At 45.2% G+C, this 15,254-nt stretch overlaps 1 protein-coding gene across 3 annotated transcripts in view; it reads left to right on the top strand.

Moving 5' to 3' along the window:
• Positions 1–15,254, top strand: part of SAMHD1 (SAM and HD domain containing deoxynucleoside triphosphate triphosphohydrolase 1) — a 54,612-nt gene that overhangs the window by 18,655 nt on the left and 20,703 nt on the right. For all 3 annotated transcript variants that reach the window (XM_075011689.1, XM_075011688.1, XM_075011690.1), the window contains exons 8-10: positions 5,656–5,756; positions 5,866–5,974; positions 10,810–10,901. In XM_075011689.1, coding sequence (XP_074867790.1) covers positions 5,656–5,756; positions 5,866–5,974; positions 10,810–10,901 — 302 coding nt within the window. The remainder of the gene's footprint in view (positions 1–5,655; positions 5,757–5,865; positions 5,975–10,809; positions 10,902–15,254) is intronic.

The following is a 15,254-nucleotide window of genomic DNA, read 5'->3' as shown; positions in this document are numbered from 1 at the left end:
TGAAATAGTGATTGGGAGCCAGGGAAGAGATTCAGAGAAGGAAGAACATGATCAAATTAGGCAAGGAATGAGAATTTACAATTAGTAAGCTTCCTAACCCAGTGAAACAGCCATGTGTCATCCTAGTATACTGATGAAAGACCAGAAGAACAGGTGTTGAGTGACTTTCCCAAAGTTATTCATTGTCATTGGCAGAGCAGAAACTAGCACCTAGACATGCTGACTATCAGCATGGTTGTCTTGTAACCATACTTGTACCTTTAAAGGGAAACTGCTCTTAGTAAAGGAGATTCCAATCACTGCAGCAAATTACAGAAGCTTACACAAAATACACACATGACAAATGGTGAGGCTCTATTTTGACATCTTGTTAAAAAATAAAATTCAGAGTTTGTTTTGTTATTACAAACATTGAAGTTTACATTTGATTATTTGTATTACAGTCATTGATAGAGGCCATCATCAAGATTAGGATTCTTTCAGTACTAGGCAGTGTACAGGCTGGTGCCTGCCCCACAAAGCTTATGTACTAAATAGAAAAGACTGTCTGATAACTAGACAACATAAAAGCAAAACATTTGTGAGTTTCATTTATTTTTTCTAGTATCTTTCTATAGAATTTCAAAGTCACCATGAAGGATACTATTTGGTAAAATTCACAAGAGACTCTCATACGCATGGATCATGCTTCGTACAATAACTGGTTATGACCACTTGGATCATAGTATCCCTCTTCGAGTTGTTACCCAGTGTGCTGGTCATGCCTCTGAATCTACCTACCTGCCCTCTGGAGCTCCCCACTGCACAGTCCTGCTGGGACAGAAGCTTTGATTTCTCCCAGCCACAGCACAGAGTTGGTGTAACAACTCTTCCACCCCACAGAGTGATACAGACACTGAATCATCTCAGATCTGGGAGGTCTCAATTATAAGTCTGACAGCACTCAGGAGCACAGCCCCAAAAGTAGGGATGTTTATGGTTAAGGATAAGCCTCATCCTAAGTGGATGAGTCTTACTGGTTACAGTTAACCGGCGGGGGCTGGGCAATGGCCCACCTGACATAGCAGCTGGATGAGGGGGTGGTTGGGGAGGCCAATCCAGCCCAGCTGGGCTGCAATGCTCCCCCTCTCCCTACCCCCGATGCCCCAACCCCACCTGTGGCACGCCATAGACAGGAGCTGCTTTGGCTGGGATGGAACATCCTCTACCTGCAGCGTACTGGGTCTTCTATGCTAAGCTGGAGCATCTCTGCCCATAGAAGCAAGCATTCCTTCCCCCCGCCCACGTAATTAGTTAACTGTTTAAACCTTCTATTTAATCAGTTACATGGGATTTTACATTCCTACCCCAAAGAGGATCAAACCCCCAAATAAAGCTTTCTTACTCTCTGCAATAGTAAGAGAGCTAGCTGTGTTAGTCTGTACTCCGACAAAACAAAACAGTAGAAATGTAGCACTTTAAAGACTAACAAAATGATTTATTTGGCAGTGAGCTTTCATGGGACAGACCCACTTCATCAGATCAATCTCATTTCCAATACAGACTGACATTTACAAGTACAGAGGACCCAAAAAAAAAAATTGCAGTAAAAACTGGCACAGGGGCATGAGGGGCAGGGGGATGTTAATTGTCCTGCCTGAAATAATTATGAGCATCAAAGAAGGGGAAAACAACACAGCAGTCAAGTAGTACTTTAAAGACTAACAAAATAATTTATTAGGTGTTGAGCTTTTGTGGGACAGACCCACTTCTTCAGACCATACCCATACCAGAAGAGACTCGGTATATAAAGCACAGAGGTCCAACACTTGTTATCAAGGTTGGCAAATCAGAAGAGCAGGGGGGAGGTGTAGGGTGGGGTAATTAAGAGTTAGATAAAACATCAAAGTATGTAAAAGAATCCTTATAATGGGTCAGGTAATTGCTGTCGCTGTTCAAACCTCGTGTTAATGTGTCAACTTAGAATATGAATGTGAGTTTTGAGCATTCCCTCTGTAGATAGTTGTTGAAGTCCCTTTTCAGTAGAACACAAGGTTTCAGATCTTTAACAGAATGGCCCACTCCATTAAAGTGCTGGCTGACAGGTTTGTGTATTTGGAGTTTTTTGATGTCTGTTCTATGTCCATTCATTCTTTGTCAAAGAGTGTTTGCAGTCTGTCCTATATACGTGGTGTGTGGACATTGTTGCCACATGATGGCATATATGATGTTAGTTGAGGAACAGGAGAATGTGCCTGTGATTCTGTAATTAACATGGGTGCGTCCAGTGATGGTATCTCCATAATAGATATGTGGACAAAGTTGGCAAGGATGCCTGTGGCAAAGAAAAGTTTCAGGCTTGGTATTATTGTGGTATGGCCTGTGGTTGCTAGTGAGAATCCTCATAAGATTGGGAAGTTGTCTATAGGAAAGAACATACCTGTCAGCTAGGGCCTTCTGGAGCATGGCATCATGATTTATGATAGGTTGCAGGTCTTTAATGATGCATTGCAGTGGTTTGAGTGGGAAGGGAAATAGTCCTTGTAATGAGTGAGGTAAAGTTTTACACAGAGCATATCGTTTTACCTTGATCAGTCAGAGAGGTATGTACTGTTGTTCTCTCCTGTTATCAGTTATTTACGCTGGGCTTGATAATAAACAGAGTGTTTTTATGAAGCTTAAAGTAGGATTTAAGTGGCTGTAACAGACAAATCAAAGTAAGTAAGCAAGCCAAAATAAACAAGAGACACCAGTTAAGCCTGAAATGCCAAGAGAAATTGTTTGAGTATGTTCTTCATTCCTTGCCCTTGATCAGGGGTCAGCAACCTGTGGCTGTGGAGCTACATGTAGTTCTTTAAGGGGCCACTTGCAGCTCCAAGCGCTGCTGTTGCTAACTCCATGGTGGCTCTGGAAGCTGTCACCACTTCAGCGAAGCCCACCGTTAAAACGGGTTTTAGGGGTTTTTCTGTTTAAGTGGTAGCAGCCTCCAGAGCCACACATGGAGTCAGTGGCGGCAGGGAGTTCTAGAAGAAAAAGCCAGCAGCTGGCCGCACTCTGCATGTGGGGGAAGGAGAGCTGGGGGAGAGGCGGCCAAGCCTGCCCTGCCAGAGCCGTGCTGGGGAAGAGGAGGAGGCCAGGCAGCTGCTGGCCATCAGAGAGAGGGCAAGATGGCTCTGCCTCCCAGTCAAGTGGGAGCTGCTGTCCAAAGTGCAGGGCTGCTTGAGCCTCCTGCCACACTCAGACCAGTGCAAGTGGGGCTGGAGCATGTGGCTTGCCATGGTTGAGTCAAGCCTAGGGTTCACACCTGGTACAATGACTCCTTCTGCCTCAGGGCGCTGCAGGCTGTTTACCTCCCTCCCTGGGCTGTCAGCTTCTCCCAGCTGAAATCAATCACTTCCCTTCAAACTGACCTTAAACACCCAGGCGGCATGGGGGAGCAGCAACAGAGGCAGTTGTCTCAGGCAGGTAAATCCTGGGGATGTGGGGAGCTGGTGGGGGTTAAGCCTGGTGTTGGGGGGGGTGGTTTGGCGGTGATGGCGGGTTAAGCCTGGTGATAGGTGGATGGATTTGGAGGCTGAAGTGTGCAAAGCCTAGAGATGGAGGTAGCTTAACTTTCTGACAGGTACAAATCATCATGTGTGCACTGTTCTTCAAATAGGGGTGACAGTGTGGTTTGTCATTATTTATTAAGGACTGTCTTGTATTCACACACACATTGCAGCTCTTGAAGGATTGATTTTGTAACTGACTTTGAAAAAATGGCTCTTCTCTCTATTTCAGTTGCAGACCCCTGTCCTTGGTTCACGTAAAATCTTTCAAGACACAGTTGTTCTCTCTGGCCTGGGGATGTAGCATTTTCAGAGTTCTTTGTTTTCACATTTCTCCATGTGTATCCCCTTAAAGGGGGAAGGCAATATCAAAAGCCGCCTGATTGCTTTCCATTCCCTAAATAGGCTTTCCCAAGATGGGACTCCTTTGTTTAGGCTGCCCGTCCCCTTAGAAAAAAGACCAGATTCGAGATGGAGTCCAGTACCAAGTGGTATGGTCACATGTCTTTCTAGGACTAACCACTGTTCAGGCTTACAGGAGAAACAAAACTATCCACAGATTGTTACCTTGAGCATGCAGACCATTAAATTTCCTGAGTATCAGTAATGGCCAGGGATCTGAATCAAAATAGCGAGAAGAGCCATTTTTTCAAAGTCAGTTACAAAATCAAGAGCGTCAATGCACATGTATATGAGACAGTCCTTAATAAATAACGTCCAACCATACTTTTTGTAACCCCTATTTTCAGAACAGCATGCACACAGTGCTTTGTACAAGTTAGTTTGTTACTTTCACCGCGGATTGAAGAGCAAATAAAGACAAGGAAATCACTGCACCTGGGGATAGGCTCTTAAGCAGGAAGGAGCAATGTTCGCATCAACCCTCCACGCCCCCCAGTTCCCAGGCTCTACTCCCTTGGCCCCCAAATCCCACCCCCCTTCTCCAGGCTTTACCCACTTCAGCCTTCAGCCCCCAAATTCACCCCTCTATTCCCAAGCTTTACCCCCCATTCTGCAATCCCACCTCCTTATCCCCAGGCTTAACCCCTCTCAGCCCTAGACTAGCTGCCAAAGCTAACCAATGCATGGCATTAGCTTTGTTTGTTGTCAACAAGTTGGGTGCTGCAGCATGGCCAGACGGTGGGCAGGGTGGGTGGCAGAGTCCCCCAGAGAGTGAGGGCCTCTGACCCCAGGTTGTGATGCAGCTGGCAGGGTAGGGTCCCACTGCCGAGTGGAGGGGGTTGCGGTGCATGGGGTTTAGAGCCAGCTCCCTGGGGCTGTGCTGAGAGCACAGGGCAGAGGGAACCCGTGCAGTCAGCCCAAAAACAGCCGCTTGCCCGAGTTACAGCTAGGAAAGGGCCCAGCGCAGCTGGCTCCAGCCCTTCTGATGCAGCCAGTGGGGACAGGAGTGGACAGATGGTGGCAAGCCTACCTTTGGTGGCCACATGCGCCCAGTGGAAGAAAGGCTCCCTGCCCTTCTGCCACTGAGACAGTGGAACTGGATTTGTAACTTGAAAATGTTACATGACGCACGTTGTCCACTGTCTTCGAGTTCTGTGTAATTGTATTTGTAAGTTAGTTGTCATAAAGCATGGGCTGGGGTGTGATACTGACATTCTCTGATTTTTCTGGTACTTGGTAATGGTTGACCTAAGTGCATGAGGCCCTGAGAGGGTCACATTTTTCAAAATAGTCTTTCCTGGCATGTGAATGATACAGAGAGAACCTCTTTCCCCTTCTTATGGTTGGCAGCTTATTTCTGAGTGTGGAGGAGCCAGCGGGAACACAAACTGCCATCACTGTAAACATCTGTCTAGTAAGATGCAGATTTTCCTTACTCTGGTATAACGTGCAAATTGAGCACTCTTGTGTCCAGCTTTCTGTGGTCCGTTTAATCATTTTACAGGGATTTGCTGCCTGAACACTAGTTCTAGATACTGATGTTACAAACTGGATTTCTGAAAGATTTTTTCCATCAGATTTTCTTGATTAAGTCAGTAGTTTTGATATATTTATCCAAACTGTCATGGGCAAAATTAAAAGATATTCCTGATTTCTGTGACTGCATTCTGAAATTGCTACTGACCTTGGGTTATCCTGTTCTGAGTAAACTGTTCTGGTTTTCCAGTGGCCGTACCGTGGTCGACCAGAAGAGAAAAGCTTCCTTTATGAGATAGTGGCTAACAAAAGAAACGGCATCGATGTTGACAAATGGGATTATTTTGCCAGGTATAAACCTTGCTGATTTTAGTTCTTCTATAATCCTAACAAAACCATTACCTATAAGTAAAATTGCGCTGTGAATGTTTTTAACTCATTCTCTCTTGAATACTTTTAGGGACTGCCATCACTTAGGAATCCAGAATAATTTTGATTATAAACGCTTCCTTAAATTCGCTCGGGTCTGTGAAGTGAAAAACAAGAAGCATATTTGTACCCGTGACAAGGTAAAGTGCTTGGGGGAGACCAGACTATGTTAACTGGTGAAGTAGGTCAGTGCTCCTCAACTAATGGCATGCAAACATGAAGTGGGTTGCATGAGGGAGCCTAGTAGGTTTGCTAGCAGAATGGTGGAGAAAGGAAAGCAGCAAGAATCCCTGAGTTGATGGCTCCTAAGGAAGCTGGCCAAGGAATTGAAGGAGCAACCCATTCCCTCCCCTTTCTTCTGTTGCTTCCACCATTCCTTTCCAAGCCTTTTGGAGTGATGTGAGCACACAGGCCTGGAGATGAGACTCACAAAGTGATAACACAGTCTGAATTTTTTGGCCACTTTAAGCCATGGACCAAAAAAGGGTGAACTGTAATCTTAGGTAGTGGGGGTTTAGCAGCCGTGGGAGCTGAGAGGAAGTAGTCGCTGCCCCCAGGCAGTAACACAAGCTGGGAGGGGAAGGAGCTGCTGCTGCTGCCATTGCCCCTCCTCCCATGGGGGGAAAGGACTGGATGAGTAGCAGCTAGAGCTGTAAAATGATTGAAAATTAGTCTTATTATTAATCACTCTGTTAAACAATAAATAAAATATCATTTATTTAAATACTTTTGGATTTTTTTATATTTTTAAATATATTGATTTCAGTTACAATGCAGAATACGAAGTGTGGAATACTCACTTTATTTTTGTTTACAAAATATTTGTGCCTTAAAAATTGTTTTTTCTGTATACTTCATAGAAGTCCTGTAGAGCAACCTCTTTATCGTGAAAGTTGAATTTACAACTGTAGAACTATGTGCAGCCCCCTTCCACCCAGTGTTTAAAAATAAAACAATGTAAAACTTTAAAGCTTTTATGTCCACTAGTTGTCCTTGTTCAGCCAATTCTTCAGAAAAGTTTGGTTGCTATTTGCAGGAGATAAATGCTACCTGTTTCTTACTTACATTGTCACCAGAAAGTGAGAACAGATGTTCATGTGGCAAAGTTATGGTTAGCATAATAAGATACTTTACATCCGAGATATGCTAAAGATTCATGTGCTTTTTCATGCTTCAACCACCGTTCCAGATTCTGTAGTTTCTTCGTCAGTCTTCCTCTTTGAAGACTTTTGAATGCATGTGCCGCACCTTGTTCTCTTCAGATTTTGGACAAGACTTTAGATGCTTAAGCTTCGACGGAGTGCTGTAACTATTTTTAGAAATCTCAGATTAGTGTCTCATGTTTTGTCAAATCTGTAATGGAAGTGTTGTTAAAACTAACATACTGGGTCACCATCCAGTTTACTGCAACGTGAAATGCAGATAAAACAGGAGACATACAGTTTTCCTGGCCACAGAGTGCAGTCACAGATTTAATTAATGCATTGTTAACAACCTTCATTAGCATGAAAACATCCCCTGGAATGGTGGCTGAAGCATGAAGGGTTATATAAATTTTTAGCGTAACTGGTAGTAGATAACTTGCAGCGGTGGCTACAAAAGTGCCATGTGAACATTGTAAATAGGAGGCACGCAACAGTATTTGCCATTAGTGCAAACATATTTGTCTTTGTGGTTGGCAGAAAAAGTAGGTCCGAGTGGACTTGCAGGCTTTGAAGTTTTACGTTTTGTTTCTGAGTGCAAAAAACGACATTCAACTTTCATGATTCAGAGATTACACTTCAGTGCTAATCATGAGGTGAATTGGAAAAATGCCATTTTATCACTTTCACAGTGCATATATTTGTAATTAAAATAATATAAAGTGAGCGCTGTATATTTTCAGTCCTTCATTGTAATTGAAATAATGTTGAAAATGTTGGGAAAATAATAAATTTCATTTGGTATTCTACTGTTTAACTGTGATGAATTACAATTTTTATTTTTTAGTTACTTGTATGAGTTAACTGCAATTAATTGACAACCCTAGTAGCAGTACTTTAAATAGGTCTGACTGAAAAACAGGGCCATTGGGGTGGGTGGTCTGCCCTTCTCATGTTGCCAGCCGTCCATCTTTATCTCTGGTATCAGTGAAAGTAGTTAGTGAGATGGCTTTTAGATGGGATTAAAATCACAGGACTGGTCATCTTGACAATAAAGAGTAGGTTAGTAGCCATTTGCTGCTCTTCTTAACTCTTTCCAAACATTGTTAAAAACAGCACAACTTTGTGCACAAGAGTAGTTGGGAAACGCATCCCCTTTTCTGCTAAATTTGTGCCTTGTCAGAAGGGTGATATTTCCAGGGTCAGGGATTCAGCAAGCACTCCAATCTCTCTCACCAATTCCTTTAAACTAGTTATTCTCAGATGTATTCTGTCATGCTTGAGCTGTGTAATTGGTGAAATGTACTTTGCTGCAGAACTTGTTGAATCTATGTTTGCACATCTAGAAACACAATTTTTGAGTGTTCGGTTTGTTGGATCATTCTCTTTGTAGCCATGCAGGGTTGTCTTGATTCTGCAGACAGTCTGGCACGGTAGATCCGAGATACGTGAAATGTCCCATTCATATCAATGGATGTTAACTCCGAAGAGGTTCAGTGTTCACTCTTTAACTGTCTCACTGATATCTTTAACAGAAACATTCAGCTAACGTGCCACCCTTGTTGAATCTATTGTCAGAAGATATTGTGGCAGCTGATTGCAGTTGAATTGCTAGGATGGAGAACTAGTAGTTCGAGCCCTTCCCTCACCAAATTTAGTCATTTCCATCTTTGTCCACAGGCAAGGCCAAACGCCTCAGCTGGTTTCTGAGTGCCAAAACTTGGTATGGATATATTCTGGGGTGTCCAAAGACCTTTGCCATTTGTTGCCCATCTTCTTAAGCCTCTAGCTTCCTGGCAGTTTCTGTGATTTGGCCACACATTTTCAATGCCAGATTCTGCCGAGGTTTGAAAGTGTGTGAATTTTCAGGTTGAATGTATCAAACGCCTCTATTTCAGCATCCCTCAAGCTACTGTGGAACTTTAGTTTGCCATCTCTGAGTATTGCGGAAACCAGGGAGCCTTGCTACAGAACTTAGCTCTGGCATGATTTTAGGCCACAGAGTATGTGCGTTGGTCATTTTGTGTACTGTACTGTTGACCAGCGTTCTGTGTGTTTTTTTTTTCCCCCATGTGTGTGTGGGGTGAAATTTGTGTGCATCGGTATGGAGGTGATGTGTGACACTACCTCCATATTGGTTCATATAATGTAATCATGTGGTGCTGCTGGGGCTGACTGGTTCAGAGTATGGGTGGGGGAGGGGGCTCAGAGCTGAGTCAGAGGATTGAGATGTGTGGGCAAGGTGAGGGCTCCAGTGGGGGATAGTCTCTGGGATGGGGCAAGGATGGGAGGTGCAGAACTGGGGCTCTGGGTTGGCATGCAGCAGGAAGGAGAGCTCCAGCAGGGGGTGCAGGGCAGGCAATGAGAGGTTTGGGGTGCAAGCTGCCATGTGGCTGGCCTTTCCCCCCTAACTCTCTCTCCCCCTGCAGCAGCACCCGGGACTTGTCTCCCATTTGTGGCAGGTATGGGCCAGGCTGCAGAGCGGCTCCTCTCCTCCACCCACAACGGGTCTGGCCAGGCTTGGGTAGGGACACCTCTCCCCTGGCCGTGGCAGGTCTAGGGCAGGGGAATAGGAATCTCTTCCTGATGTCATCTTGAGCACTTAGTGTGACACTTAATAAGCTGCTACATGACCATGCAACTTAGAGGGCACTTGGCTGTTGACCTTGTCTGCTGGTCACCCCATACGTTCCAGAGCAGAAGGGGCTCCTTTGTCTCAGCTGTGAGCTGTCCCTTCTAGTTCTTGATGGCCCCTCCGGCACATATCTGGAATATGGAAGGGCGAGAAGGCTACTGCCAGAGGACCAGTGCCAAGTAAATTCAACTTCAAAAGAAGGGTTATCTATGAGTGCAGGTCGTACACAGTATTTTGTAAAATGTTTGCCTATGGATAAGAGTGAAGGTGATACTTTAAGACCCTGTTATTTGTGTTTTATATTGGGGCAGGCAACTTGAGCTAGTGCTTTTGAATATGAGACTTGAAATGTGGAAGTGTCCAATTCTGACTCCTTTTGTAACCCTCAACAACTAGTTCACTCTTGCTGCAGTGTAATCTATAAATTAGAGAATATCCTCCTCACAAGGGGAAACGAGATTAAGCTCTCCAAGGGCTGTGCATACTTTTACACTTAAAATGCTAAATATTATTTTTATTGAGGTCCACAATTTCCTGATACCACTTAACAAGCTGTTTTTCCCTACGTCTGGCTATTCTTAGAAGCCCAGATAGACATGGTAGTTGCAGAACCATACTCCCTTTATATTCAAAAGTTTTGATCCCCTCTTTAAATTTCAAACTATTGTGTATATAAAATCAGTCTGCTTTTATTACTGAAAGGTAGATTAGCAGCTCATAAACCAAATAATTTTTGGTGATTTCCAGGGTCAGAGAAGTTTAGACACGTATTAGCCAGAGACTGGAATAGGCGGAAGTATGTGTGTTTGGCCATGGGTATAGGGTTCTAACAGGCTCAGGAGAGACTATCTCGGGGAGAAGCCTGTTTGATATTGTGATGGGTTGGATCCCAGAGAAGTTACACAAAATAAAACCCTAATATCAGAAATTCATGGAACATCTTAAAAGCATAAAGCTTTGCAATTTCTTTAATCAAAACTGAAGAAGCTACAGTAGAAGAAGCACAATAAAACTGAGACTGGGCCTACATCATTACCAATCCAAATGCAGAAGCTGCTCCTGACTTCTTAATGGCAAAAAGCACCCATTCTGTTGTATGATGCACACTGAACAGTGACAGTTACTGTTTTGAACCCTCAGTGCAGTACTCAGTAGACTTCAATATACAAATGAAAGGTAACTTCATCTTTTGATGCAGGAGGTCGGAAATCTGTATGACATGTTCCATACACGGAATTGCTTGCACCGCAGAGCTTACCAGCACAAGGTTGGGAACATCATTGAAACAATGTAAGTATCCATTACATATTTTGCTTGTTCATGGTTAAGACTATGATTTTTGTCATAGAAGTTGTGGAATCCCTGTGACTTCAGCCTGTGGCAGCTGGAGTTGTAGGGTTCCATTGGTGGGTGGCAGCTGCTGCCTGTCCCCCACTGTCTTGGGTGATGGGACCCTCCGGAGCTCTTACCACTGCAGCTGGTACCTGTACTCTGCAGCTCATGGGGGACTTTGTGAGCTCTGAGCGAAGGTCCCTCCAGCTCCCCAGTTGTCATGGGCATTGTGGGGACTCCACTGCTTCCCTTTTTGTTGTGGAGGACAGGTCTTGGATTTCTGTGAATCTTTTTATTGCCTGTGACTGGTTAATGACTTTTTATTAAAAATACTGGGGACAAAATCTTAGCCTTATTCATGGTAAGTTGCTGAGATGAATAAAAACCTTCAGAGTTAGGATTTCTGTGACACCCAAGCACATGTTTGCGCATCTGTAGAATTAGCAGTAACATTTTTGAAATGCAATTTTACAGGATCCTCTCTGTACCTTAATCTATGAGCATGTAATGGGTCATTCATTACACTGAGGCAGTTTGACCACATAGCCATCTAACTTTTTGGGTTCAGATTGATTTTTTTTTGTTTGTTTTTTGATGACCGTCTCTAATAAAAAAAATCAATCTGAACTCAATAATTTTCCAGCTACTAGAAATAGTTTCATTCCTCTGAACTTCAGTAGTCTTAATGTTATACTAAATCTCTTTTGGAGTATATGAAGGAGACATAAAGTGGTGTAAAATTTGTCTTGTTTCCTTTGGGTTACTCAAGATTTAATTGTAAAATGAGCATATAAAGTTCTGCAGTATCATGGTGGTTGTAATTTTGTTGATAAATATAAATCACCAGAAAATGAAGGGTATATAAGAACTCTCCCATACCACACTGAGAACCAGATTGACAGCAGATTGATCAAACTCCATAATAGAGCAGATGTCCTTTTTGTGACAGGTTTCCCCCCTTGGGTTGTTCGAGTTTCTGCTTTGCCACACCCAATTACAAGCCTGGTTTAGTCAATGGAGGACATGAAATGTTGCAGTACACCTGACTTTTTCTGGCTTTGTGTTTGGAATGATTATTTTTGAGTGATTTCCCATGTGATTGTTCCAGAAGGTGCACATGTGTCGTGAGAATGCTCATCAGAAGGTTTTTTCCCACACAGCGATACCGGACAGGTCAGCTGTGGAGCCCCCTGCACTGGGGCTTGCATGGTGTGGAACATAGGGGTCTGCTGACCTCCATTCCCTCAGTTCTCTGTTACCACCAGTGACGGTTGCTGGCATGCTGGTTCTCTTGCTCTGCAAGACAACCCTAGCTGCTTTTTTCCATTTTTTCTGTATATGCTTAGTTGTTAATAGTTAAGTGGTAGCTAGTTGACAGTTCTGGTTTGGGGTTCCCTGCACCTGTTGTTCGTTATTTGTTCTTCAGTAGTGTTTCCCCCCAGGGATGGAGCGTGTGTTTAAGCATTGTGACACATGTGGTAAGCCTATGCTCAGAGGGGACCACATAGGATTTGCCTCAAGTGCTTAAGTGAAGGTTGCTCAACAGGTAAGTGCAGTAGTTGTAGGATTTCCAAGCCCAGGACTGAACGAGAGAGTGCAACACTTGAAGCTGTTCCTTATGTCATCGGCACTCAGAACCTTGATGCCATCTCCAGTCTCTTTGGTACGCCATGTGCCACCTCTCTATGCAATGAGTTGGCCTCAGTGGGGGGACTCATTCACCACAGAAAAACAGGCCTGAAGAACACTGGCACTTGTTCCCTCTCCTGTAAGGCCAGTTCCTCCGTGCAGCACTGCTCCCAGTCTCCAGTGCTGCGCAAGAAGTCCAGGTTGAGCAGAGGCCACTCTTCAGCCAGGAAGACTGGCAGTCACTGCACTTCAATGTGTGTCTCAGCAGGACACCATAAAGATAGCATAGGACCCCCAACACTAGCTCTGGCCCGAAGGTTGGGGCCATGAGGTCCAGGTTCGTTGGATTCTCCGTTATGGTGAGTCCTGGAGGAGGATTTGGACCTGGGTGGCAATCTCGGCTGCAGCAATCAGGAGATGGTGGATTTCAGGATCTCAACAAAAGGAAGAAAGGTGAGCAGTAAAATACAGACCCTTGATTTCAGAAAAGCAGACTTCAACTCCCTCAGAGAGCTGGTGGGCAGGATCCCCTCAGAAGCTAATATGAAGGGGAACAGAGTTCAGGAGAACTGACAGTGTTATAAAGAAGCATATTGAAGGCACAGGAACAGACCATCCCAGTGCGCAGCAAGAAAAACAAGTATGGTAGGCAACCAGCTTAGCTTACAGGCAGCAAAACCAGTGATACAGACCTTTCTCCCAGCACCAGTGCTCCCTGCACTGACTCCAAAGCTTATACCAGCTGTGATTCGGTACCACTGCAAGCTGACCCTGTTGCAGCACCACTCCTCATCTCCTTGGCAGCATTCTCTGGCTTTGTTGGGGGGCCACCTTTCAGTAGTCCAGCTCCAAGTACACATAGGAATCGGAGGCCAAGTTTTGTCTCGCAGTAGCCATTACCACTTCCATCCCATTCTCAGCACCACCTTTGGGATACTCCCCCCTGCATCACAAGTATCCTGGTCTCTGCAATGGCTGTTCTGGACAACCTGGGCCTACCATCAGGGTTCCGTGTTATGGGTGGTGTCAGTGGCTTTGTCTCACCAGCCACATTTGGCCATTGTCCTTGCTCTGGACCCTTAGCATGTTCCAGTGCAGGCACCACTAGAGCACCCATCCACACCAGTCCTTGAGCCACCACTGTCTCACCCATCCAATGTCTCCAGGGGAGCCAAAGAGCCTGAGGGTCAGGAGGACCCAGGATGGCATCCTTCTCCTCTCCAGATGAGGTCATGGTGGGTACATCCTGCTCCCTTCCTGCACCTTATGTTAATGCACATCAGGGCCTTTTGAGGCAGGTGGCTCACGGTCTTAGTGTGCCAACAGAGGGGGTGCTAAATCATGCAGACCCAATGGGTGACATCTTGGCCTCTGAAGGTTGGTCCAGGGTGGCATCAACGTTAATCAAGACTGTGCAAATTACCTCTAAGGTGCTGTAAGGTCCCAGCCTCCTTCCCACTGATGGTTAAAGGGGTCAAGAGACACTACTTCGTTGCCCAGCAGGTGTACAGACATTTGTTCATCTCACCCCCCACTGGGATCCCTTGTGGTCAGCACAGTTAATCACAAATAGTGGCAGGGGCAAGTAGGGCCTGCCCCAAAGAACAAGGATGCAAGGAAGTTGGGCCTCTTTGGCCACATGGTGTATTCAGCTAGGGGGCTCTAGCTTCACATACTGACTCAACAGGCACTCCTGGAATGCACTGACCAAGTTCTAGGAACTGCGTCCTGCAGACTCGCACTAGGAATTTGCAGCAGCTCTGAAGGAGGGCAAAATTAGTGTTTCGCATCTTCCTGGTGGTGGCACTGGACTCAGCCACTGGAACTATGGCCATGGCCATCATAGTGAGGCTCTAAGTGTCTAGGCTCCCTTCAGAATTCCGGACCACTATCCACAGTGGGTCTGTTCTCAGACAAAACAGACACCAGACTGCACACACTAAAGGATTCCTAGGCGACCCTGAAGTCACTCAGCAGCCACATGCCAGCACTTTATTGCGAGCCATTTAGGCCACAGCCCCCCTTTTGTTTCTTCCTGAATCCCCTCAGCAAGACCATTCCCACAGATGGGACAGGAATAACCACTGTAGGTGGCCTTCATAATTCTTCTCAGGCCAGGGTAAGCACAGCCTCAAACCTAACTTTTGAAGGTGCACCTGATGATGAAGCACCAGTTCATTTAACGGATTCCCTCCCTTCTCCCCCACGTGTTTGGCCCTGTATTACATCAGACTGTTGAGTCCTGAGCATGGTAGGAGTGGGATATTCCATCTAATTCTCTGTCCTCCCACCCTCTGCCTTTCCATCCCTCTTCAGGGGCCCCTCTCACAAGCAGCTCTTCAATCAGGAGGTGCAGTCACTCTTTCTGTTGTGTATGGTAGAGGACATTCCTCAGGAATTCAGGGGCAGGAGTTTCTGTTCCCGGTGTTTTCTTATCCCCAGAACCAATGGAGGGCTCAGGCCATTTGTGGATCTTCAAAACTTAAACATGTTCATAAGAACGTTCGGATACTGTGCGGTTCCATCATTCCCTCCTTAGTTGCAGGGGACTGGTGTGCCACCCTCGACTTGAAGGGTGTGTACTTCCATAGCGCCATCATTTCCATCCGTGGGAGGTTTCTGAGGTTCATCATGAGTGACCTCCGCTATCAGTTCACCATCCTTCCAGTCGGCCTTCTTGTG

The sequence above is a fragment of the Carettochelys insculpta genome, chromosome 17 (assembly GCF_033958435.1).
Source record: "Carettochelys insculpta isolate YL-2023 chromosome 17, ASM3395843v1, whole genome shotgun sequence".
In the NCBI taxonomy this organism is placed as follows: domain Eukaryota; kingdom Metazoa; phylum Chordata; order Testudines; family Carettochelyidae; genus Carettochelys; species Carettochelys insculpta.
Note: the sequence above shows the minus strand (reverse complement) of the source record. Positions and strands in the feature narration are given on the sequence as shown.